This window comes from Rhododendron vialii, chromosome 4a, assembly GCF_030253575.1.
Source record: "Rhododendron vialii isolate Sample 1 chromosome 4a, ASM3025357v1".
Lineage (NCBI taxonomy): Eukaryota > Viridiplantae > Streptophyta > Magnoliopsida > Ericales > Ericaceae > Rhododendron > Rhododendron vialii.
This window is the reverse complement of record NC_080560.1, coordinates 10,118,096-10,141,901: the sequence shown is the minus strand read 5'-3', so window position 1 is coordinate 10,141,901 and position 23,806 is coordinate 10,118,096. Positions and strand designations below refer to the sequence as shown.

General features: G+C 38.4%; 4 protein-coding genes and 1 non-coding gene across 5 annotated transcripts; 3 read left to right on the top strand and 2 right to left on the bottom strand.

Moving 5' to 3' along the window:
* Positions 1–1,228: 1,228 nt before the first annotated feature.
* LOC131321962 (syntaxin-124-like) lies at positions 1,229–2,936 on the bottom strand. Its single transcript, XM_058353026.1, has 2 exons — positions 2,255–2,936; positions 1,229–1,978 (listed from the first exon to the last, which is right to left on the bottom strand). Exons 1-2 carry the CDS (start codon positions 2,696–2,698, stop codon positions 1,496–1,498), a joined length of 927 nt encoding a protein of 308 aa, XP_058209009.1. The 5' UTR covers positions 2,699–2,936; the 3' UTR covers positions 1,229–1,495.
* Positions 2,937–3,918: 982 nt separating this feature from the next.
* LOC131321961 (QWRF motif-containing protein 3-like) lies at positions 3,919–8,901 on the bottom strand. Its single transcript, XM_058353025.1, has 7 exons — positions 7,774–8,901; positions 6,993–7,500; positions 6,090–6,209; positions 5,539–5,658; positions 5,054–5,143; positions 4,833–4,940; positions 3,919–4,361 (listed from the first exon to the last, which is right to left on the bottom strand). Exons 1-7 carry the CDS (start codon positions 8,514–8,516, stop codon positions 4,317–4,319), a joined length of 1,734 nt encoding a protein of 577 aa, XP_058209008.1. The 5' UTR covers positions 8,517–8,901; the 3' UTR covers positions 3,919–4,316.
* A 4,512-nt stretch (positions 8,902–13,413) lies between these two features.
* Positions 13,414–15,026, top strand: LOC131321960 (F-box protein CPR1-like). The gene is made up of 2 exons (XM_058353024.1): positions 13,414–13,571; positions 13,651–15,026. Exon 2 carries the CDS (start codon positions 13,664–13,666, stop codon positions 14,771–14,773), a length of 1,110 nt encoding a protein of 369 aa, XP_058209007.1. The 5' UTR covers positions 13,414–13,571; positions 13,651–13,663; the 3' UTR covers positions 14,774–15,026.
* Positions 15,027–19,219: 4,193 nt separating this feature from the next.
* On the top strand, positions 19,220–20,958 carry LOC131321957 (F-box protein CPR1-like). Its single transcript, XM_058353020.1, has 2 exons — positions 19,220–19,460; positions 19,555–20,958. Exon 2 carries the CDS (start codon positions 19,560–19,562, stop codon positions 20,637–20,639), a length of 1,080 nt encoding a protein of 359 aa, XP_058209003.1. The 5' UTR covers positions 19,220–19,460; positions 19,555–19,559; the 3' UTR covers positions 20,640–20,958.
* Positions 20,959–22,484: 1,526 nt separating this feature from the next.
* LOC131324951 (small nucleolar RNA snoR100) lies at positions 22,485–22,591 on the top strand. Its single transcript, XR_009199532.1, has one exon. It is a non-coding gene; the product is annotated as a small nucleolar RNA snoR100 (small nucleolar RNA).
* The last annotated feature ends 1,215 nt before the right edge of the window (positions 22,592–23,806 follow it).

Sequence of the window (23,806 nt, the reverse complement as noted above, 5' to 3'; positions counted from 1 at the left end):
GTTTCTTTAAACGATCTGAGCTTAGAAAATGAGTGGAGTTTTTGCTAGCTGAGCCAAGTTTTTGAGTGTTGAGCTTGACTTGTTTAGTAAACGAGCCTAAGACTTGAGCTTGAGCTCGGTTCAATTACTAAACGAGTCAAGCCGAGTCACGAGCTGCTCATGAGTTGATCAGTTCGTTTGTAGCCCTAGATACATCGGATCTTAGTTCTTCCCAAAATAAAAAAATGTACATACGAGTATTGTGATTTCTGGGGAAAAAAAAAAAAAAAGGTGATTCTTTGCATCGACTTAGGGGCATTCTTGAGCTATTCCTACGTTGTATCCATTAGATAGTCATAGCCTCTGAGACGGCCTTGAGTTTCAAGGGTCCCCAAGCGAAGGTCGCAAAAGGATCCCATTTGTTCACTTATGGGCCTAAGCGAAAACCAATTGAATCGTATTTGGGCCCCGGGCTTTTTCATAATAACAATTTTATGTTCTGCTTTTAAAGAGGTATTATTTTCGGGAGCCCTTAATCTTGCATAATTTTGGGCCTCTAAAGATTGTGGAAGGTAAAAAGAAAAAGCAAACCAACTCTTGTTAGGTTCTTGAAAGGAAAATGTAAGAATTAACTATTATAACAATACTAACTTTTGCCAATCTCAAAAAAATAAAAAAAATAAAAGAAATAAAATAAAAAAATAAAAAAATTCCGGAATCTTGAACAAGAACCAGCAACTAGTTTTACCTTCTTCACACACAGGATGTCGAAGGGTTACATGCATATACAATACAATAACAGGTTGTACATTGAATCAAGCTACTCGAGCTTGATCCGTGTCAACTGGGTAAAAGCTTATTCAAGGTTAGTTTAAAGCTCGTTATATCAAGCTACGAAGCCTACTCTAGGTTACCGGTTTAGCGCTGTTGGGGATTGATAGGCCCGGAGTGTCTTCATGAATTTGGATATACAATGTCACTCCATGCGACCGCTCTAAAAACAGACTTGGGAGTGCAATGTCGAATGCCATAAAAGACTTAATTGAAACCCTTCCTACCACCAATTAATTTTAGGAAGGATGATGGAAAAGCGATCCGATAAGCGCCTAACCAACTACTTGAAGCTCATTTAAAATCGGGGTTTGAAATTAATTAGGTTTTCAAGTCAAGCTTAAACAACCGAGTACTAGCAACTTGCAAGACCCACCTTGTTTTCACCGCACCACATTCAAAACTCGTGCTAGCTACAAATGCTGAACAAAATTACATTAACGACCCGATTGATGATTTACATCTACTTTTATGTCTTGCTAGCCACTCTTGCCGGAAGGGATTAGAATTTAAGAAGAAAAAATAAGAAAATTGATTTTCGCGCTCCATTTTTGTACGCAGGCACTTCACTTTGTGCATGCGTTAAAAGTGGAGTGCCAAAATCAACACGTAAATATAATCTGGTTTGGTTATGGAACACCGGAAAGATTCTTTAGTTGTAACTGATAACGTCCAATTTTGTTTTCTACAATACATGAACCAAAACAGACGACAAAACTGGGAAAAGAATAAGGACGAGGACGCAAGCCCCGAGTCCGATGGCGATGCAAGTCCATTTCCTAGAGCTCTTCTGGTACACCCTTGCTTCCTGGAGCTGCTCAGTCCCTCGTCTAACGAACGAGCTCGCGTGCGCCACGTGGCTCTCTATGTTGTTCAGCTGCTGCCCCTGCGCCTCCACCAGCGCCGCCATGTCCAGGAACACCTGGTGGAGCTCCATCAGGTTCTTCTCGATCTCCTTCACCGCGTCGTGCCTCTCCTGGATCTCGGAGATCGTGTCCAGGATCTGTCCCCGGCCTTGGTCCTGGATCGCCTTTTGAAGGAACGTCTCACTTTCCCCGCTTGATATCAAGTTCTCGATCAGGTCCTCGTTCGGCTTCTCCCCTGTGACCGTGAAGTACCTCCTCTCGACCGTCTCTTTGTACTCGGCTGTCATTTTCGCCCTCAGTGCCTGAAATGGGACATTTTATTCAAATAGAATTCACAATTCAAACGCATAAGTCCCACAGGAAGCAAAAATTATTTGGCGGTCTTGAGGCACCAAATAGTGGCTGTGACCGTTAGAATTTAGCAGTTGTTTTGATAGTGTCTTCAGACACGGGTATACGTAGTTTTCCTCTCTGCCATAATAATGTGATGATGGCTTTCTTGCAATTAAAAGAATCTCACTCACATCATTTTACACCAAATTTACATGTGCTGTTTCTGTTTGTATATCATTACTTGCCTGAAATTCATCCATCATGACCTTGAGTTTTTTCCCTAACCCGCTAACGACCGAGGTCCGGGTACGATCAGCAGACGAGCCAGGACCGCATCCAGGGATGCTCCGGTGAGCAACGTTCGATCTATCGAGTGCTTCGAGCTTCCCCTTGATGACCTTGACCTTTTTGAGGACCTGTGCAACATCAGAATCCATTCGGGACCGGAGCTCCTTCACGGTTTTGGCATTATGGGCTGTTTTGGTCTCCTCATTTAATTCCTGCAACCTCTTGTATAGCTTCTCTACATCCTTCATGTCATCCTTCACCTTCTCGACATCCTCAAAAAACCTGTCGAGATCGATGGTCTCGTTCCCCGTGCCCCCTCCACCGGTCTCGATGTCATCGACATGAATCTGGCGCTTAAGATCCTGGTATTTCTTGAACGAACCCGAGAAAAGATCATTCATTTCGGCAAAATCTCCTCTACAATTCCTCCTCCTCTCTTTATCAGATCAATGAAGAAAATGGGGGCTTTGCTTTGTTCAGAACTTCTCTTCTTCTCTCTCCCTGTGGAAGTGTTATCATCATATGTTGGGAGAAGAAGAGAAGGTGAACAAAGCAGAGAATTGACGAACAAAGAATCAAAATGGGCTCATTTTTGGCAAGGAAATTGAGAACGACTTATTAGAGGCTTGTAGTGTATATTTGATAGGGGCCAAGGAAACTTCCTTGTGGCAGGTCGTTAAAAGAGGAGAAAAAAATGGACACAGGACACTCCAATTTCCCCACAGGCTGTTTTACCTTTTGTGGAATACCCTTCGAATTGGGATTGACTCGGTCATTGCGTCATCAGTGGCTCTACGGACTTACACACTCCCAACAGCATGACAGCATTACGTGACCACTGAACCAAGTACTTGGTTTGCGTTTTTATTTGGAACCTTTTTAATATTTATATGTAAGTTACATTACAGTGAAGCCTCAATTTTTGACCAAAATTTGAGAGCTTGAAGCGGTCGCTTCTTCTGCTTCCCCTATGAGCCGGCTCTAGCTACCTGTACCAAAAAATGTACTCTGTGGTTACAGTACGTGTGCATCCTAGATAAGCACTTCATGGAGCACGCTTCTCGGTACATTTCTCTTGTTCATCCCACGATAAGTAACTTCAACTTGAGGAAAATGGAATACAGGTATAATTTTGTACCGAAACCTGATGAGGCAGCGACACCCTTAAAATCGTGAACCACAATGGCTGAGGGTTTTTTTCTTTTTTGGGAAATGAACAGATCCTCATCATTCTGTATTGAATTTTCTGTTTGGATGCCATTATTGTACAACTAGAGGTAACTGAGACCAAGGATTTAGACTGATAAGAGTCTCACTGCTGAAAACTGCAACTTCTCCTAATCATCTACTACATCTCTCCTACCGATCGTATAAAAGAAACAAAAAATCGAGGTAACCAGATACCGAAACTCCAAATCAAAAATCAAGAAAACAGGAACTCAATTGGAAAGGGGTTGGCCTTATGCTTGTGTATGCTCCTGCCTATGATGTTCTAATGATATCGCTTGGAGTTGAAACCTTTTGTTGTTATGAAAATGTATGAGCGTTTTCATACGAATCGAGTTCTTCTATTTTTCTCAAAAAAGAAAAAGGTGGTAAAAAGGATATGAAAGAAAGGTAGTGCTTCAAGTATTCAGATAACCATGTTGCTTGACTTCCCATCAATGAATAAAGGAAGAAAAGAATGATTGAAGTAAATGAAACAAGCAGAGCACCATACAGCCCCAACCCCGCCCCGAATCCTGACCGGGCAATCATATGCCTCAGGCTTACACCAGGCAATAAAGGTCAGTAAGATTTATCCGGCATGAAATATTCCCCACTGTTTTAGGACTAGGTTGAGCATCACGACCACAAAATGTCGATCTTAGTGAGAACTAAGGAAAGCGTTTGTCATTGATCAAAGCAGTGAAAATTATAGTGATCTTCTGGCACGATCAAAGCAGAGGAAGAAATCATGATTCATGAAGCAGTTTGTTGGTGGTGGATGTTTTGCTGCTGCTGCTGCTGCTGTTGCGATCATTTTATTTGAATCAAACTACACTTCAAGCTCCTCTCCTGAATCTGCAAATTCAAATCCAAAAAACCAGCGTTCAGAATCTGTAACTTTGTACAGCAAGAAATGCATATTAGTATGTGCTTCATTGACCCTTGTGTTTGATTGTGTCCAGGAAACTGAGCCACTCCATTTGGTACATAGTAGCATTCTAAGACAACAATCCGTTCTCGTAAAAATTGTTTTAACACTCCCCTTTTATCCGAATTCGCTCCCTTATTATCTCTATCATGTGAAATTCAAAATTACCCTTTCGTGCGTGTAATAAAAGACTCAATTGTTGATATTTATATATGATGGTTTTATAGTTTCGCGTGAAGAAGGACGAAAGAAAAAGAAGAGAGATTGCTCAAAACATTTCCTTATTTATGAATGCAGCATTAAATCGTTACTTATATCTGTCAAAGAGAACACAGTTATGTTTATGGCCTTATGAAATAACTAATCCTCCAAACAAACACATATGCATCTTCGTTTACCTCTAACGTGGAAATGATCCTCAAAAGCTCCAAGAATTCTTGCAAAAGAGCTTTTTCTTGTCTGACTACCTTTGCTAATTCCGAAATCAGTGTTATTGTCTTCTTCGCCTGTTTAACATAATCATTTTGCGGTACCACATCGTATTATTGTCCTCAGGCTCCTCAAATACGCAAACATAACAAACGAAAAGGCAAAACAAGAAGAGAGATACACATCTCACCGTTGGTGAAATTGTGTATAACATTGAATTTATGGATGTCGCAAGATTTGCAGCATGTTGAAGTGCCAAGTAAGCTGAATGTGGATCCATCTGCAAGTTTAGGGGTGTCGGTTAAACGCTAAATGTTCCTTAACATGAACAACGAACCGATTGGTTCATTCTTTTTCCAGAAAAGATAAAATCATAACAAAGCAAAAACATCTTTGACTCGTTTATTTTATTTTGGTTCCGAAAAATTCGTTTTGCGAAACAAGGTAGAAAACAGAACACACGAAAATGTCGTTTTCACTTGTCACTGCATCAAGTGAAAACACTAGATGTTGCGAATAGAAAAGTACATTTCCATTTTGAACTTTCTTTAGGGGAAAAAAAAATGTTTTTTCACTTTGTCTTTTCACATGGTTTCTCTATCTATCTCTCTCCACTCATTATCACTCATTACATCAAAAAAATTTCTCAAAACTTCAACAATTAGCTTTACTTACCACCTTTGCACCATCCACAAGGGGTACTCTGCAAATGGCAGAGTGAAAACTGTCTTTGGCGCCTGAAACTGCTGATAGGTTTTGTGCTTGGATGTCTCCCCAAGCCTCCAATGACTTGATCTACACGAGAGCACATTCAAACCCGTACATACCATTATTTTCAACATTTGTGAACTTTCGAAGAGTGTTATTGATCAAACAATCGTAAGTTAATAAAATACTGAACCCGGAAATGAAGAACAAGGTTCAATGAATGCAATAATGCAGTAGTGTAGTTTAGAGACCCCGTTTGCTGGTACTTATAATCTAACTTATTTGCTTTAAAAAAGTTACTCGATAGTGCTTGATAAGTATTTTGAATAACAACCCATTTAGCTTTATTTATTTTTATTTTTTTGGCTTATTTGTCCAAAAAATGATTACTTTCACGGAGTTAACCGGCAACCTAGACATTCATTAGGTAACAAAGTATACACATTTAACTTGTCTAACAATGTAGTTTGAACTTTAAGCGTACAATCACGAGAATTCGGGTGGTGTGAAATACTGACATGGGAGTGAAGAATAAAACTCAGCTTCATCTCAAGCTTCTCTTTGTCAAGTTGTAGCTTCTTTTGTACCACAGAATGTTGCAACTTTGTAATACTATGCCATGCACCTATAAATTTGCTCTGTAGAATCACAAAGGTGAAATGTGTTAGTCAGGACTACCACTCGAATCTGAACCTGGTAGAGAAGTATAAGAATGTCAAAATGAGGATCATCTTATGCAAATAACATGAAAATAGTTGCTTTGTGAAATCATGTAGTTTTCCGTTCGACAATTGTGTATATGTTTGTTGTAGAGAGATCGCGCTAATGCTGAAATCACTTCTTGATATTTGAATTTTTATTGTAATGGATTTCCCACCAATTTTACGTGACATGGAATTTTAGTCGAAGAATAACAGATATTCAAGTAAAAAAAAAAAACTACTACTTAGAAAGCTATTTTTCAAATAAAATATCATGTTGTCATTTTTAGTGCTCTCTTTTCAAATTTCTTCAATTTAGAGATTTTTACTTTTTAGACATAAAACTTGATTAATTTCATAAATAATGTTTATTTCGTTTTTAGTTCTCTCTTTTCATATTTCATTTGATTTCTTTAATTAAGAGATATCATCTCTTTAGAATCGCCAAAAAATGAAAATAATGCATAGTAATAAATGTTTTGAAAAAGAAAAAAGCTGCCTCCAAACATGCTCCATAAAAACTAGAGCAAGTTTGGTACACAGAAAATAAATTTTGAAATTATTCCGAAAAGGTAAATTAACGGTACAGATTCAGTAAATCAATGGTACAGTGAATCTGTACCGTTGATTTACCTTTTCGGAGTAATTTCGGGTATATTTTTTGGGTACTTAGAATTATTGTAAAAACTATTGATTAGTAGATCAAAAAATAATATAAACCTCTGCTTTGTTAGTCATGCTCAGATTCACAAAAGCTCCTCTAGCATTCACAAAACTCCACTGAATCAATCGGGTATCCATCAAACGAAGCTCATGAACAGACTCCCCACCACCATACCCCACCGCCAAACCACCAACCACCGCCGAAGCGACAGGTGCTGAACCACCATCGGTCGCTTCGGCTGCCGCCGCTGTAGACTTCTTACCTTTAAACAAACCCAACCCCTTGCTCAACAAATCCCCCACCCCTTTCCCTTTCGGCCTCAAGTTTGAAAACGCCGGCGGCGGCTTTCCCCTGCTATCGACTGGCGGCAACACCTCTCTTCCCGGCGACATCGCCCACTTCGGTGCTGCTGGACCGCCGCCATATACGGCCGAACTCTTCGAAGTACGTATACTCGGAGACTTGTCTAAAGAACTCAGAATCGGGACGTTCGGATCTGGCGTCCCGACTCGTGTTTTGGCTCTTAAATCTTGTAAATACTTTGACGAAACTTCGACACCGGACCTGTCAAGGAATACATACTTTAAGCTTTTAGGTTGGATATAAAGTTTTCATAATTCCGCCCTAAGCCCAAAAAAAAAAACTTGCTTCCACACTTCATGACTCACGATGACTGACCCAACAAAAAAAGGCACGATCATTCTAAAATTAACATAAAGAGAGATTACACGTGAGAGTCACGTGACAGACCTCAAAACAAACTGCAGGTAAGGTAACGAGAGTATCAAGTAATACATAGTTTAAGTTTTTAGATTGGATATAAAGTTTATACAGAACCTTCTAGCATTCGCCGTGGGACTCTTGAAAGACCCCAGAGATGGGTTTTTCCCTGGGGTCTTTCCGCTGAAGCCAGACCTGTAGCCGGAGCTTACGTCGCTGCACTCGGACCCCGAGTCTGCGGTATCTGATGCCGGACCGAGTGATCTCCGGCGGAGGGTAGTTTCGTCAACTGAAAATCTCCCGGGAGCTATACCTGTTTCATTACCTGATAAATTCGGCGAGTAATACGAAGACTTACTCGCCGGTGTCTTCGACGATCGCCGTGGAAATCCTAACCTCATCGACCCACCAAAAAAAGATTTGTGATTCTCTTTCGCGATTTTCCCCCCGGTCATCTCGTACTCAAACAGAGGATTCTCGATGTTTTGTTTCACTTCGTTGTTCTTGTTGTCGATTTTGAGGTCTTTGAGTCGCTCCTTTCCTAGATAATCACCGAAAGTGTCCAGCTTTTTACTCGAAGAAGAAGTTTTTATCGGAGTTGGGGCGGGCCATAGTCCACGGATTAATCCGCTGTCGTCGTCACTGCTGCCGCCGAAGCTTCTCTGCCTTCTAGTATCGTTGGACGATCTGGGCGGTTTCTGTCTGGGAGAGAGAGTCTGTCTCGGAGACGGGAGATCGAATTTTCTTTCGGGCGAGGAGAGAGAGCTCTGAGAGAGATACCGAGAGCTGACGTCTCGAGACTTGGGCCGGCGCAGCTTCGGAGATCCATGGGGATGCCCTGTTTCGCTGTCCGAATTCATGGCTTGCGTCGAGAAATCGGTCAAACCAACAAACAAACACAACACGTGAAAAACAAGAAAAGAGACAGAAATTTTTACGTGAATCTCCAAGCAACAAAAAGAGAAGCGCACTTAAATAGAATCAGGCTTCACAAGTCTTAACAATCTATCAAGAGAATTTACGCGAGAGAGAGAGAGTAGTTGACTGTTTCGGAAATGGATGAGAAGGAAAACAAATGCTTGGGAAGAGGCGGCAAGAAACAAGTCCTGCAGAACATAGCCGGCGGATGACGACGGCTGGCTTTGGGAGATTACTGAAATGGGCTTTGCGGGCCGGCCGATTTGTGGAGAAAAGTTAGGGGTAAATTGGGTATGAAGATTATGATTTTGAAGGATTGGGCTAATCACTAGTGATTAGCATTGAGAGACGTTGGGCAAACGGAGATAACGACGGAGGGAATTTCGGTTATTCTGTTAGCAGTGATTAGCCGGCATTTTTTAGTATTTTGATGTGGAATAATAGGATGGCGATGCGAGTGCGACATGTGCAATTTTTTTTTCTAGTACAGTAATATTTATGTTGTGTTTGGTACGTCACTCGAAATTCGACTACGAATGAGTGATCTCTTTAGTGTTGTAAAAATTTCGTGGCGGACACAGAATTCGATCTTATTATGTATGCACTGCACGTATTTATACTTGATAAAAAAAAATTGAGCAATCAATACGCGATAAAAAATTAAGCGGTTGATTAAAATTTTAATTATGTGATTTTTCTCATACGCATATAAGAATGTTACGAAATTATTTACTCTGAAGACTTGAAAGGACCAATTTAATAGATCGTTTTCAAATTCACCTAAAAAAATTTAAAAAATTAGTGATAATCTTTGGAGTTGTACAGAAGCCTGAGCACCTTCGACACCCAGGGGCGGAGGCAGTAAGAGATAAGGAGAGGCAGCTGACCTTACTGCCTCCCAAATTTTCTTAGAGATATGTATAATTTTTACCTCATTTTTACTCATTTGACCCAACTTTAAATTTTATTTTTGCCCCAATCCATATAAGGATTTTGTACTTAGAAAAAAAAGGGGTCAAAATAGAATCACCACCTACAAAATCCCCAAACGTCAATTTCTGCCTTTCGAAAAAAACTAGGTTTCCTACGTTTCTGCCTTTCTGGAGAATCTTCATTGTAGAGAGAGCATTTTTTGCTATGAAGATTGTAGAGAGAGCATTTTTTGCTATGAAGATTGTAAAGAGTAGGCTTCGAAATCGTATGTGTGACCCAATAGATGCATGATAGTTTAGTTGTATATATAGATAAAGATATTTTTGAAACCATTACAAACGAGACTATTATCCATCGTTTCCAAAATATGAAAAGTCGTCGAGGTCAATTGTGAATCGAAGCAACATTACTTTGTTATTAATATATATCTACTTTTTGATTAACTTGTTAATCTAATTGTTTTCTTTCAATTAGCAACTAGAAAAATGAATCATACATAGTTCAAATTTTTGACCTCATTTATTGAAAACCATGGCTCCACCCCTGTCGACACCTCTTGTATCAGTCCTGCATGGATTACATATGTTACTCCCTCTGTTTCCATTCTCTTATCCCTCGCCCCATCACAATCGGATAAAAAACTAATTATAATTTTTAATTGGTAATCCCATTTACATGTAATATGAATCTTATTTGATAGATCTTAATGAGTTCTTTTAAATGATGTTTTCTAAAATCACCTAAAAATTATAGATTGCAAAATATAATCAGTTGGAAAGCGGCACGAGCTTCCAAAAGAGACTAAAGAATGGGGATAGAGGGAGTATGATTCTGTAGTAAAAAATAATTTTCAATTGGATATGCAAACTTTTGATTAATTTTTAGCTAAGCGTAAACTAGTAAACTCGATAAACGACTAAGAGCATTTTTTCATACATAGAGAAAATTTACAAAATAAACAGTATGAGAGTACATAAAATGGGCTCAATGCCTTTTTTTTTTTTTAAAGAGAAAACATAAATTGTACACCAATGCCTCTTCTTTTTCTTTTTTTTAAATGTTCTTTATATGGCTCGCCCATGTTTTTGTGTAACCCACCATCTTATCTAAATAAATAAAACTGCTCCTTGCAAAGCCAAATATCAATGAATTCAGCTTTGGGTTGGACTAAGTCACATAATTCACACTTGAGTGATTGTGAAAACGTCTTTAAAATACATCTCAGACTATTAAAATTTGTGAGAGCGAGGATTGAGACCATAAGCAAAGTGTGACGATTGAGAGAGGGAGCGCTAGACATTTTTAAAGGATTATGAGACTTAGGGGGGTCGAGTGGGAGCGCTAGACATTTTTAAAGGATTATGAGACTTAGGGGAGCGCTAGACATTTTTAAAGAATTACCCTAAGTTCTCATAATTCTTTAAAAATGTCTAGCGCTCCCGCTCTCAGGTGGATCCCAAGTCACATAATCGCTTTCGCGTGAGTCAGCACAAGTGCGAAAACGTCTTTAAATCAATCTCAAGCAACTAAAACTTGCGAGAGTGAGGACTAAGAATGTGAGCGGAATGTGAAGACTGAAAGAACGTAGAAGCGCATGACATTTTACAGGATTATTACGTGACCAAGGTAAGATCAATACATATGTTGGTGTTAGGCCTTATGGGCTGGGCATAGTTGAGATGGCAACAATTTGGTACAGTTAATGGCAAAACTAAAACCAAAATAACTATCTAAAACCAAAATCAAAACCATAACCATAATCATAATCAGCTGTTTTTATTTTATCTAAACCATAACCAAAACCACGGTTTTCAGTTCAATATGAATTTTCACTTCACCGCAACCGGAGGTCAAAATTTTTAGAAAAATCCTATGTGTACCGACCATTTTTGGACCGAAACCGTACCGACGGCCGCGCACGGCCGTCTCCGGCCACCGGACGGCCGATCCGAGCCGTCCAAAAATTTAAAAAAAAAAAACCGAGGGGCCTAACGCGGGAATCAACGTCATCCGATGTGTGTAGGGTGCTTGATCTAAACACCCTATTTTTCGTGTATATATGTATACACGAAAAATAGGGTGTTTAGATCAAGCACCCTACACACATCGGATGACGTTGATTCCCGCGTTGGGCCCCTCGGTTTTTTTTTTTTAAATTTTTGGACGGCTCGGATCGGCCGTTCGGTGGCCGGAGACGGCCGCGCGCGGCCGTCGGTACGGTTTCGGTCCAAAATGGTCGGTGTATATAGCAGTACTCAAATTTTTAATAGAGTTAAAAGACCCAAAATATTCAGCAACAAAATATCTTTGAAAGTCAACAAAATAATAAACTATTACACCGATGGTTCAAAGGCACCAAAAATTATTGTCCAACAACAAAATATCTAAAAATGCAACAAGCTAATACACCAAATGTTCAAAGACACTAAATTTCACTGTCAAAACAACAAAATAACATGAAATATGAGGGTAGTTATGTAATTATCTTCCTGTTCAGTTACGGTTCGATTTGATTTTGGATTCGGTTATCACCTAAAACCGAAATCGTAACTAAAGAGGCCGGTTTTAAAATTCAATAACCAAAATCATGGTTAAAATTTTAGTTAAAAATCGCACCAAACAGTTCGGTTAACAACGTTCGGGTGGGAAAATTTTTTAGTGCCGGGTGGGTATTACGTGATGTCCGCTCTGCGCATCCGAGCTGTCCATTACGTTTTTAGATGGCTCAAATTTGGAGAGAGAAAAATGAGAGAGAAAGTGTTGGGGTAAAAGAAGAAAGAGAGTTTCAATCCAAACCGTCCAAAAAAGTATTAGACGGTCCGAATGTACTAAATGGGTACCACGTGGGTATAACCACCCGCACCAAAAAATTTCTCGTTTGGGTGGGCTTGCCATCCGGCCGTATTTGTTTACGTTGTGGGAAAATTTCAAAATAACTCCCAACTTTTAAACCAAAATTCAATTAGACTCTTAATCTTGTAAAAACTTCAATTTTACTTCCAATGTTATCTTCCGTTAATCAAAACGCCCCATTCTGTTCGAATGACTAATGGATTTCGTTAAAAGCTCCGTTAAATAGCGTCCCGATGGAATTTCGATGATCCGAGCCGCTCAATGTGTTCAAAATGTTATTTTAAGAGTATTCGCGAGAAATCAGCAAAAAAAAAAAGAAGACCGGAAAAAGCTTCATTTGAACAGTTTTTTATTGAATAATTCAATAAAAAACTGTTCAAATGAAACCCTTCCCGATCATTTTTTTTGCTGATTTCTTGTTAGTACCCTTAAAATCATGTTTTAATCATATTGAACAGCTCAGATCATCGAAATTTGATTGGGAAATGGGAGGTGCGGATCGATCAGGATTTTGTTCAAGTCCGGACGTCCGGATTTTGCTTCGGTCTGCACCTCCCTTTTTCTGATCGAATTTTGATGATCCGAGCCGTTTAATGTGTTTAGAACGTGATTTTAAGAGTACCCGAGAGAAATCAGCAAAAAAAAAAAAGACCGGAAAAGACTTGATTTGAGTAGTTTTTTATTTAACTATTCAATAAAAAATTGTTCAGATGAAACCCTTCGCTATCATTTTTTTTACTGATTTTTATTAAGTACCCTTAAAATCACGTTTTGAACACATTGAGCGGCTCAGATCATCAAAATTTGATCGGGACGATATTTGACGGAGCCTTTAACGAAATCCGTTAGTCATTCGGACGGAAGGGGGCGTTTTGATTAACGGAAGATAATATTGGGAGTAAAATTGAAGTTTTTAAAAGGTTGGGAGTCTAATTAAATTTTAGTGTAAAGGTTGGGGCCTATTTTGAAATATTCCCTTACGTTGTGCCAAACGCCCAACTTTCGGAACAAAGACGCAAAAAGGTGGCGAAACGAAGGAAACCGCGCTCTCTCTCTCTCTCTCTCTCAGTTTTGTTTGGTAACTTCTCTCTCACCTCAGTTATACTTCTTTGATCATTGAAATGCTGGGTTAAATCAGAGAAATTGAGACGAATCGAACGATCATAGCCGAGCTCGAAAACCTAGGGCTTTAATCGATCATCACAAGTTCTGTAAGTTCACGTCCAACTTTTCCCTCTTTCTCAAAACCTTGGCTCTTTGTTTTTTCCGTTGAGTATCTTCTTATCGCAGGACCTTGGGAACAATGTCGGACTACATACCAACTGAACTTTTAGCTGACATTCTTGTAAGACTACCTGTAGAATCTCTGATTCGATTCACATCCGTATGCAAATCATGGCACTCTCTCATAACAAGCCCTAGTTTCGTCGCCAAACACCTCAACCACAGTACAACAAACACTAAAAACCTTCTCCTTAAGGCTTCCAATTTTGATGAAAAGAAAGAGCGCTATCTATTGTGCCGTGGCGATGAAAGATTTAGTGACGAGTTCTCTGAACTGGAGTTTCCTTTGAGTACCCCATTTGGGCATAATACAATACTGGGTAGTTGCAATGGTTTGCTATGTATGGTCAATGCCGATTTGTCGCAGTGTGTTACTCTATGGAACCCATCGATTAAGAAATCAGTAACTCTTCCCATGCCCTCTCTGCCACAAAGTTCTCGTCGCAGGCTTGTTTTGGGATTTGGTGCCCACCCCAAGACTCATGAATACATGGTGGTGTTTATTGTTTACGAGATGGCGGATGTAATGCCGCGGAAATTTCCTTCCAATGTTTTGCTTTACACCCAGGGCACAGGATCGTGGAGATCCATCCCTTCTGTTGGTCATCCACATTGCCTAGCGTGTGATGATTGGTTTCCGGCTTTTGTTAATGGATCCGTACACTGGATTGCACTTGACATGAGAGCTTTCGATGATGGTATCCGTAGCTTGATAGTGTTGTTCAATATGGGTTCTCAAGCATTCTCTGTTGTGATGATGCCTGCCGCTCTAGTCAGTGAAAGCCCATTGCGCCTGTCCATTATGTCATATGGAGAATCACTGGCGGTGTTATGTCATGGAAGTTCGGCTGGGGGTTCTTCTTCTATATGGGTGATGAAAGAATACGGAGTAGCAGAATCTTGGGCTAAATTATACACTATTACTCTTCCAGGAGTGTTAGACCAGATAAGGGGATTTAGGGAAAATGGTGAAGTTCTGGTATCGACAAGTGACAATCGGCTACTTTGTTACGACTGTGAGACCAAAACTTTTGCAAATACTGGATATACCGGGAGTTCGGATGCATTTTCAGCTTATACTTTCATGGAATCCCTAGTTTTAGTGCAACCAGGAAATGGTTTCATCTAGGGGTAGTTGATTCCTTTGTGATGCTATGCTTCCAAACTCCAAGAGAGCAAACGAATAAGCTGAAAGAGCGGCAATTTTGAAGAATCCTTGTCCAACAAAAGATTTGGGAAACAAAACCATGTCTGCACCCAGAATCTCAATATTTTGTCCATGTGCATACAAACATAAGCACTCATTTCGTTGCTATAGAATATTAGTATGTACTGATAACTATGTGATGTTTTGTTGATTATACTAGTTGGGTTATCTCTTACCTGTATCTTATGAATGTGTTTGCACATGTTGTAATATGCTTGATTCCCCTTTCTTTTTTTCTCTAGTTAATTTTTACTTTTCCAAACCTGAAGTTCATGTTTTTCCCTTGGCTACTATCTTAGTCTATTTGTCAAATGTTCTATGCATGTCACTTCAAGCTGATCTCGAGCTTGATTATTTTGTTATGAGCTGAGCTAAAGTTGCTTTTTTCAAATGTAGCTTGAGCAAAGATTTCAGCTCAGGTACTAAACGAACATGCTCAAGCATCTTAATACGTTGCTATACAACCCATGTGAGACCTTGTGTCCTCGAAATTTCTGTTGGAAAAATGACATAATGTGTTCGAACCATGTCCTAGGAGTGTCGACAATTAGCACTCGTCAATTGCAGTGTCAAGCGTAAGTATGATCCCGTTTTTCATTGGAGGTTACCTTGCTCCTTAGGTATCATATCTCCTAATTATATTTGGCTCATTTACTTTTTCACTATGTCTGTTTTCACTATGTTAGAGCAAAAGGAGGTGATATTTTGTTTCCAAAATAAAATACTCTCTGTTAAGTTCATATCTTTTGCTATGAGTTCTTTGGCATCCTTTGTTGATTTTTCCCATTGAACTTACTGCAATGCAAGTAAATTTGCACCTTTACCCATTAAATTCCTGTAGGCATCATGATTGTGACAGTAAAGATAACAACTAGTGCCATTGAAATCTACTATTGCATGTTCTTATTACTAGGTGAAGCGTGGAATTTATGTGTTGAAAACTTTGAAGATGTTCTTCAAAATTATTTGAAGGAGCAGAGTTGTTTTTGTTGCAAGTTTGTTAACTTAATTACATCAAATAGTTTTGTTTTTAGCTGCAATGTTTCTGAAAATGATTTGTATGGGAGAAGAGGTCTTCATCGGTTGAACTTCAAGTATGTATCCGTGTCGTGTCCGCTTGTGTGTGCCATTTTGGTGTTGTGTCTGGGCCACGTACGAAGCAACTAGGTAATAGAACTCGTGGTAAGTGAAAGAGAACTGATTGCTTCATAACCTCTGGCTGTTCGGATTGTGAACTATGATGATATATTAGTTGTCTGGGCGAATATGATGATTTCGATAAGCTTTTTGCAATGCAATCAAACAGTTAGATATATCAAACCCTTTTATTCTTTATCATTATAATAACTGCAACTATCAAAGTAAAAGTTCTTGTGGTTTTATAGTTTTAAAATGTCTAGTCTTCAGACCTGGTAAAATAATGGAAGTTTTTACCATTTTCAATCCTAAACTTGGGCGAAAATGACTTGTTAATGCTTAGGATGTCATTAACTTTTAGATTATTCAGAATAGTTCCTGTTTTATGTTGCTATCATTACCTTTATGTTGCTTTCATAGTCTCTCTAAGCTGACAAAGGATGGTAGATTTTGAAAAAGGGTTTGTCAAATTCAAAATGTTGGTTTCTCCACTGGTAGTCTGCAAGTACAATAGTCTTGGATTTTCTAACACTCATCTTGCTGGTGGTCGTGGCTCTAGGTTGGTAGCAGTAGTCTCTACGAGGCATTCGTTGCAAGCTTGCTCCCTCCTTCACTCTGCAGAATTCATGGAGTATGCTCTTCTATTTAGGTTGTTTGCCTTCGGGTTTTGCATTTTTTTTGCAGCAACCCTACCCATGAGCGATTTAGGCTGCCAAAGTTAAAATTTGGAAAAATATATGCAAAGTGGTATTCCAGCTGTAAGGCAAAGGTGTTGTTAGAAAAGGGAAAACATCTTTGGCGGTAACTCTGACTTTTCCAAATTTGCCACATCATTTAGGCTGCCAAATCTGCCACATCATTCATGCCAATAGATTTTTATCGAAATGGGTTTAGTTAGATGGATTGGATTTGAATTTGTTCTGAAATCCAGTTCTCCCCAACATCAAGACCTGCTCCGCTCACCAAAGATTTTGCAAACCTGAATTTGTTTGAGAATGTCCAGACACGGAATCGACATCCGAAATTTTTTTTTTTTGGGTTAAAAAGTGGCCGTGGGATCAGGAAAAAAAATAGAAAACCTTATTATTGCACGCGTTCCTTACCAAGTCTCTCTCTCACTTAATAGTATTTACTTTTTGGAAAAAATATAAGTGTGCTTAATCTTGGAACAAGCGACTTGCAAGAGTTACTAGCAGCCGTCAATAATGAAGATGAACGAAAATGAGAACTAAAAACCAAGGGGGAAAGAAAAACTCAACTCCTCAAAGTTTTTATCTGGATCCTCTAGATATATACAATTAGAAAAAGTTTAAAAAGAACAATATGAATCACAGAAAAGCATCAAAAAACCAACAAAATATGGTAGTACCATCAGAAGACCAACAACAAACAAATAGTTGTGCAGGGTGAAAAATTAGATTTCAATGGAGGAGACCTACTATCTAAAAGGGCTAATCCAGCGTAAAAGGGTTCTTCCATGGCGGTGTTTACATAGCGTTGAATGTACGCAACCTCACCCCGCAAAGCAGAGGACATACCATGTACGAAAGGAAAAATCTAGATGAAGATCATTGATCACATACTTTTCGAATTTTGAAAATAATAGAATGAACTGCTACTGCCATTGAGACGACAAAATATTCAATGTTGCAACACCGAGCAGGTGAACGGGTGGTAAAAGTACGAGAGCTCATGAAACGAAGAACATGTGCTCCATCATGAAGGAGTTTCTCAAACAGCGGACAACTCAATGAGTTCATATTAAGTATTGTCAGCCACATACGTATCTAGTTGGTTGGGGAATCAGAGTCACCTTGGGGGAAATAACGAAGCAGAGGAAATAATGTGAATGTCTTGCACTTAGAGAGTTCAGATTACAGGGGACAACTTTGCCAGCAAGAGCACCAAATGATCAGCTTTTTCAGTTCGTTCTGGTCTGTTTCTATTCCATCCTTGAACATCTAAAACCTTAGGCCATACATAACTAGAGTGATCAGTCCTATGAGATCCCTAGGAGCTGAAGTATCAGATGGCCGGCTTGAATCTGTTTTTGATTAGATTTGCCATTACAAAAGTAGAGTAAAAAGAAATAGGAACTACTCAATTAACCGTTTCGCCCGAGTAGTACTTCATAACAAGTATATCAAAGCCGAGTAGGAAACGAGTTTAACCCACCATCCCGGGTAGTCGGAGCAAGGAATTATTCTATAGATTGATAATAATGTGTTACAGTTATCAAACAATGGCTCACGTATGAAGCAACAAAAATATTAACACAAGCATGCTCCAATACATCAGGCAGCATGAAAAATAGGTGAGATTGGGGGAATTAATTAAGTTAGGACGTTTTTGTTCTCATCTTCTACTAAAGTAGAATCATGATATAGTAAAAAAGAAGAAAAGATGAAAATATACAAACTAAAAAAAAAAAAAAAAAATACTACAACTTTTTTGGTTCTCATATTTTCCTGCAATTCTCTCCTCAATCTTTTCTTGTAATCCTCAATTTGTAACATATTTTCTATCACGCCCTCGATTTTAAACAATAACATTGATAAGTTTCCATAATCAAAATCCTCGCAATTACGTACATAAATACCCACCAAGAGGGTTTTCCATGCACATTTTACCAAATTACAATTCCAATACCATAAGTTCCATTATAAGATTAGTGGTGGTTTCAAAGGCTCTTTGCTTACCCATTTATTTCATTATGTTGTGTTTAAGTTTCTATGATGGAGGAAAACTAATAAGGTTTCTTAAAGTAGATTAATGGTCCCTAGCCTAGCTTTATATAAAGCATATGATATCCATCAATCAATAAACTCAAGTCATGCATATATAGAAGACACCTAAATCTAGAGTGTGTGAGTTTGGTGATCAACTTGAACAACAATGGCTAGAGATTAATACATTCCTAATTTCCGTTGCATATGCTCGCATGTGTATATTCTATCTCATAGTTTCTATTAGAAATTAGATGGTTTTAGACGGTAGGTGGGAGAAACCAAACTTGTCAATTTGGTTGTCTCATTTTTTCCCCGAGTGGTAACTTGAACCCCTGCTGATTAACATATTAACATCCTGCTAATCCCTATTGATATATACCGTATGACAAAAACAAAAAAAAGACGGTAGGTGCCTCTTTCTGGTTTTTTTTTTTAGTTCAGATGTTTAATTTAAATAAAATGAAGGATACAAGGATAGGTGCTTATGTGATATTTGGTTGAAAATTCAGGAGGCGAAATGAAACTTTCCCGAATAAACGCGAAAATGTTGGGAAACGAAGGAAAGCTCGGTCGCCCGACTCGCCCCTCTCTCTCTCTCTCTCTCTCTCTCCTCAGTTATGCAGCTTATGCTTATTCTGTCTTTGATCATTGAAATGCTGGGAAAATCATAGAAATTTGGGACGAATCGAACGATCATAGCCCAGCTCGAAAACCCAGGGCTTCAATCGATCATCACAAGTTCTGTAAGTTCTTATGCCCAACTTTTCCCTCTTCCTCAAAACTTAGGCTCTTTTTTTTTCCACTTGTCTCGATACCCATATTATCGTTTTGTTGCAGGAACAATGTCGGACTATATATCAACTGAAATTTTAGCCGAAATTCTCGTAAGACTGCCCGTAGAATCTCTGATTCGATTCACATCCGTATGCAAAACATGGCATTCCTTTATAACAAGCCCTAGTTTCATCGCCAAACACCTCGACCACACCAAAACAAACACCGAAAACCTTCTCCTTACGACTTACACCTTTATTGACAACAGAGAGCGCTATCTGTTGTGCCGTGGCGATGAGTTCGCGGAACTGGTGTCTCCTTTGAGTACTTCACTTGGGCATAGAAGAGTAGTGGGTAAGTGTAATGGTTTGCTTTGTATGGTTGATACCACTTCGCCACCGTGTATTATTCTGTGGAATCCATTAATTAGGAAATCATTAATTCTTCCCATGCCCTCTCTGCCAGAAACTTCTCCTCCGCCGTTTGTTTTGGGATTTGGTGCCCACCCCACTACGCATGAGTACATGTTGGTGTTTATTGTTTATGAGAAGGCGGATGATCTGGGAAAATTTCCTTCCAAGGTTGAGCTTTACACCCAAGGCACAGGATCATGGAGATCCATCTCTATTGTTGATCATCCACATCAGGTTGTGCGTTTTAGTTGCCTACATGCTTTTGTTAATGGAGCCATACATTGGATTGCAATTGACACGAGAGTGATGAATGGTCTAAGCAGTTTAATAATGTTGTTCAATATGGGTTCTCAAGCGTTCTCGGTGATGATGATGCCCGCCACTCTGGTTAGTCAAAGCCCATTGTGCCTGGCCATCATGGCATATAAAGAATCATTGGCGGTGTTATGTCATGGACAACTGGAGGAGGGTTCTTGTTGCATATGGGTGATGAAAGAATATGGAGTTGCAGAATCGTGGGCTAAATTATACAATATTACTCTTCCAGGAGTGTTGTACCAGACAGTAGGATTAAGGAAAAATGGTAAAGTTCTGTTATCGATGAGTGAAAATCACAAACGGCTACTTTGGTATGACTGTGAGACCAAAACTTTGACAAATGCTGGATATACCGGGAGTGCTGATGCATTTACCGCTGATACTTTCATGGAATCACTAGTTTTAGTGAAACCATGAAATGGTGTCTTCTAGGGGCAGTTGATTCCTTTGCGATGCTATGCTTCCAAACTCCAAGAAAGGAAAGGATAAAGATGAAATAGCAACAATTTTGAAGAATGCTAGTCTAAGCAAAGATTTGAGAAACAAAATCAAGATGTCTACGTGTTCTTCCTAGGAGACTGAAAGTAAATGACTACTTAAACCATGTTTGCACCCCCATTCTCAACATTTTGTCAATGTGCACGCAAACAAAAGTAATCCTTTTGATCGCTATAGTATGTACCGGCTATTGAAAACTATTTGATGTGTGGCTGATTATACTAATTAGGTTATCTCTTGCGCATATCTTAGGAATATATTAGCACACAAAGTTCTATGCTTTATTTCTCTCCTCATTTTTTTTTTCAGAATACTGTCATGCCATGGCAACCGACAAGGCTTGCCACGGCTTCCCAAGGGGGATAATTTTTACTTCTCAATACCTGAAGTTCATGTTTTTCCCTTGGCTCTCGTCTTAGTCTATTTGTCAAATGCTCTACGCTTGTCACTTCAAGCTGATTTCTATCTTGATTATTTAGTAACGAGTTGAGCTAAAGTTGCTTTTTCAAACCAAGCTTGAGCTAAGATTTCAGCTCAGGTAGTAAACGAATGTGCTCAAGCATCTTCATACGTTGCCTTACAACCCCTAGCGTGTCCTTGTGTCCTTGACATTTTTGTTAGAAAGGTAAATTTATGTGTTCAACCCATTTCCAAGGAGCGTCAAAACTAGTCAATAGCAGTGTCAAGCGTGAGTATGATGTTAAATTGGGGTGCCAGTGTTTCATTGGAGGTTACCTTGCTCCTTAGCTGTCATATCTACTATACTTTGCTCATTTGCATTTCACGAAGTTTGGTTTCACTATGTTAGAAGAATAAAAGGAGCTGATAGTTTGTTTCCAAAATAAATAGTACTATCTATTAAAAGTTCATATCCTTTTGCTATGAGTTCTTGGCACCCTTGGTTGATTTTTTTCCCATTGAACTTACTGCAATGTACCCATTAAATTACTGTAGGCATCATGATAGTGACAGTTATAACAACTAGTGCATTGAAATCTTCTACTGCAATCTTCTATTATGTGATGAAGCATGGGAATTCATGTGTCGAAAACTTGGAAGAGGTTCTTCAAATTATTTTAAGGAGTGGAGTTTTTGTTTTTATTTTTGTTGCAAGTTTGTCAGCTTAATCTCTCAAATTGTTTTTTTTTTTTTTTTTGTGCAATGTTTCTGAAAATGGTTTGTATGTAAGAGCTCTTCATAGGTTGAACTACAAGTATGTATCCGTGTTGTGTCTGTATGTGCCGTTTCGGTGTTGTGTCCAGGCTACTTACAAAGCGACTAGGTGATAGAACCAAGGATGGGATCAGGGGGGGTCTAGTGGCGGCGGCCGCCACGACAAGAATTTTAAAAAACACAATTATTATATGTGGAAAAAAAAATTTATCCCCAACTTATATAGTCTCGCCACTGCTAGAATTTTTTTCTTATTTTTTCTTATATATTAGTCACAAATCTTCTATTTTTTTTTTTAAGAAAGAAGACCCAAAAGAGTATTCTAAAACTAAATTCAATGGGCCAAAATGAAATAATATAAATGATGATGTGTAATTAAGAAAAAAAAACTCTCCATTAATTCTAACCCTAAAATAACTTAACCTAAAAAATTAAGGAAACTTAATTATAATGTCACTTCTCAAATTTGTAACGCCCCTCCCAAAAAGGAGTGCGGTTATCAATTTGAAAAATCCATATAGGAATCTGTGGAGTGATATTATAGATTTGAGGAGTGACATTATCTTTGTGCTTATTGATGCTCTGGATTATCAATAAAGGAAGCTTGGTAATGTGCACATAAATTGAATTAGGTCTTTAGACCTGTCTTCTCTGATGTCATTTGGCTTTATTTTGGGGCATGGTTTTGCACCAAAATACATATTGGGGGGGGGGTTACTTTTTAAGTGGTATTCTGAGATTAGCCACTTTGTATATATTGCCAAAAGTTAGGTCTGTCTCCAATCCTCCCCCACTTATACCCCAATGATTGGGAACTACATGGGTTCTGTTGTTGTTGTTGTTGAAGTGGCATTATCGATACTCAAAATTAAAATTAGTATTTTTTCATACTCTATGTGCAAATGAAAAATATCATTTACTATAGTTTTTATTATGTTATTTTAATTTTTTTTGGAGCCGATAACTATTAATATTGTAATGCATCTTTTTATTTTTTTAGTATACATTTCGCCACTGCTAGGGTAAAATCCTGGTTCCGTCCTTGGATAGAACTTGTGGTAAGTGTGAGAGAACTGATCTTCATAACCTTTGGCTTTTTGGATTATGTAGTATGTTGATTTATTAGTTGAATGAGCTAACAAATCTAGTCTCATTTTTTCTGTCATGAATATCACCAATGAGATATTTTGCTGACATCTTTAAAATAGAAATCTAAACAAATTAGGCTAATGCCACGTGGTGCTTGATACTCCCTCCATTCCTTATTTAAAGTCTAGTATTCCATTTTGGGCTATCCCTTAATAAGTGTCAATTTTGTAAAGTTAATAAGTAAAAGTTGGTGCATTGTCTATTTTGTCTTTAAAAGTAGATTCCATTTTGAAAAGTAAGTCAGTAAAAGTGTAATGATGATGGGTAAGTAGGAAAAGTGGAGGAAAAAGTTGATGTGAAAGATATAATGATGATATCTTTTTAATAAGTTGAAGTTACGAAGCAAGATACTTAAAAAGGGACGGAGTGAGTATATCTTTTGCTTCATATATACTCCAGTATAAATGAAGTTGGTATATGTTTCAATTTTTAAATTTGCTTTCTCCGTCCTTTGTAAGTGTTCAATTTCGTAATTCTAATTTATTTATTAAAGAGACATTGTTATACTCCTTTCACATCAATTTTTACATTTATTTTTCAAAATTGTCCACCAATTTTATCCATTAACTCTTTATCAATTAACTTTTGAAAAGGACAAAACAATCATTGTACAAATTTTTACCCATTAAATTTTTAAAGAGGAAAAAAAGTTTTTAAAGTGGATACTTTTTAAGAGACAATTCAAAATAGAATAGCAGACTATTATGCGGGGACGGAGGAAGTACTAAAATTGTAAAAATTTAGCTCAAGATATCCACATGGTT

Coding starts and splice junctions, on each gene's coding strand:
- LOC131321962 (XM_058353026.1), bottom strand. CDS start 2,698: ATGAATGATCTTTTCTCGGGTTCGTTCAAGAAATACCAGGATCTTAAG. Junction 1,979..2,254: donor TCATGATGGATGAATTTCAG/GCAAGTAATGAT, acceptor GTCCCATTTCAG/GCACTGAGGGCGAAAATGAC.
- LOC131321961 (XM_058353025.1), bottom strand. CDS start 8,516: ATGAATTCGGACAGCGAAACAGGGCATCCCCATGGATCTCCGAAGCTG. Junction 5,659..6,089: donor GTTTTATTCTTCACTCCCAT/GTCAGTATTTCA, acceptor GCTCTCGTGTAG/ATCAAGTCATTGGAGGCTTG. Junction 5,144..5,538: donor TTGTGGATGGTGCAAAGGTG/GTAAGTAAAGCT, acceptor CTAAACTTGCAG/ATGGATCCACATTCAGCTTA.
- LOC131321960 (XM_058353024.1), top strand. CDS start 13,664: ATGTCGGACTACATACCAACTGAACTTTTAGCTGACATTCTTGTAAGA.
- LOC131321957 (XM_058353020.1), top strand. CDS start 19,560: ATGTCGGACTATATATCAACTGAAATTTTAGCCGAAATTCTCGTAAGA.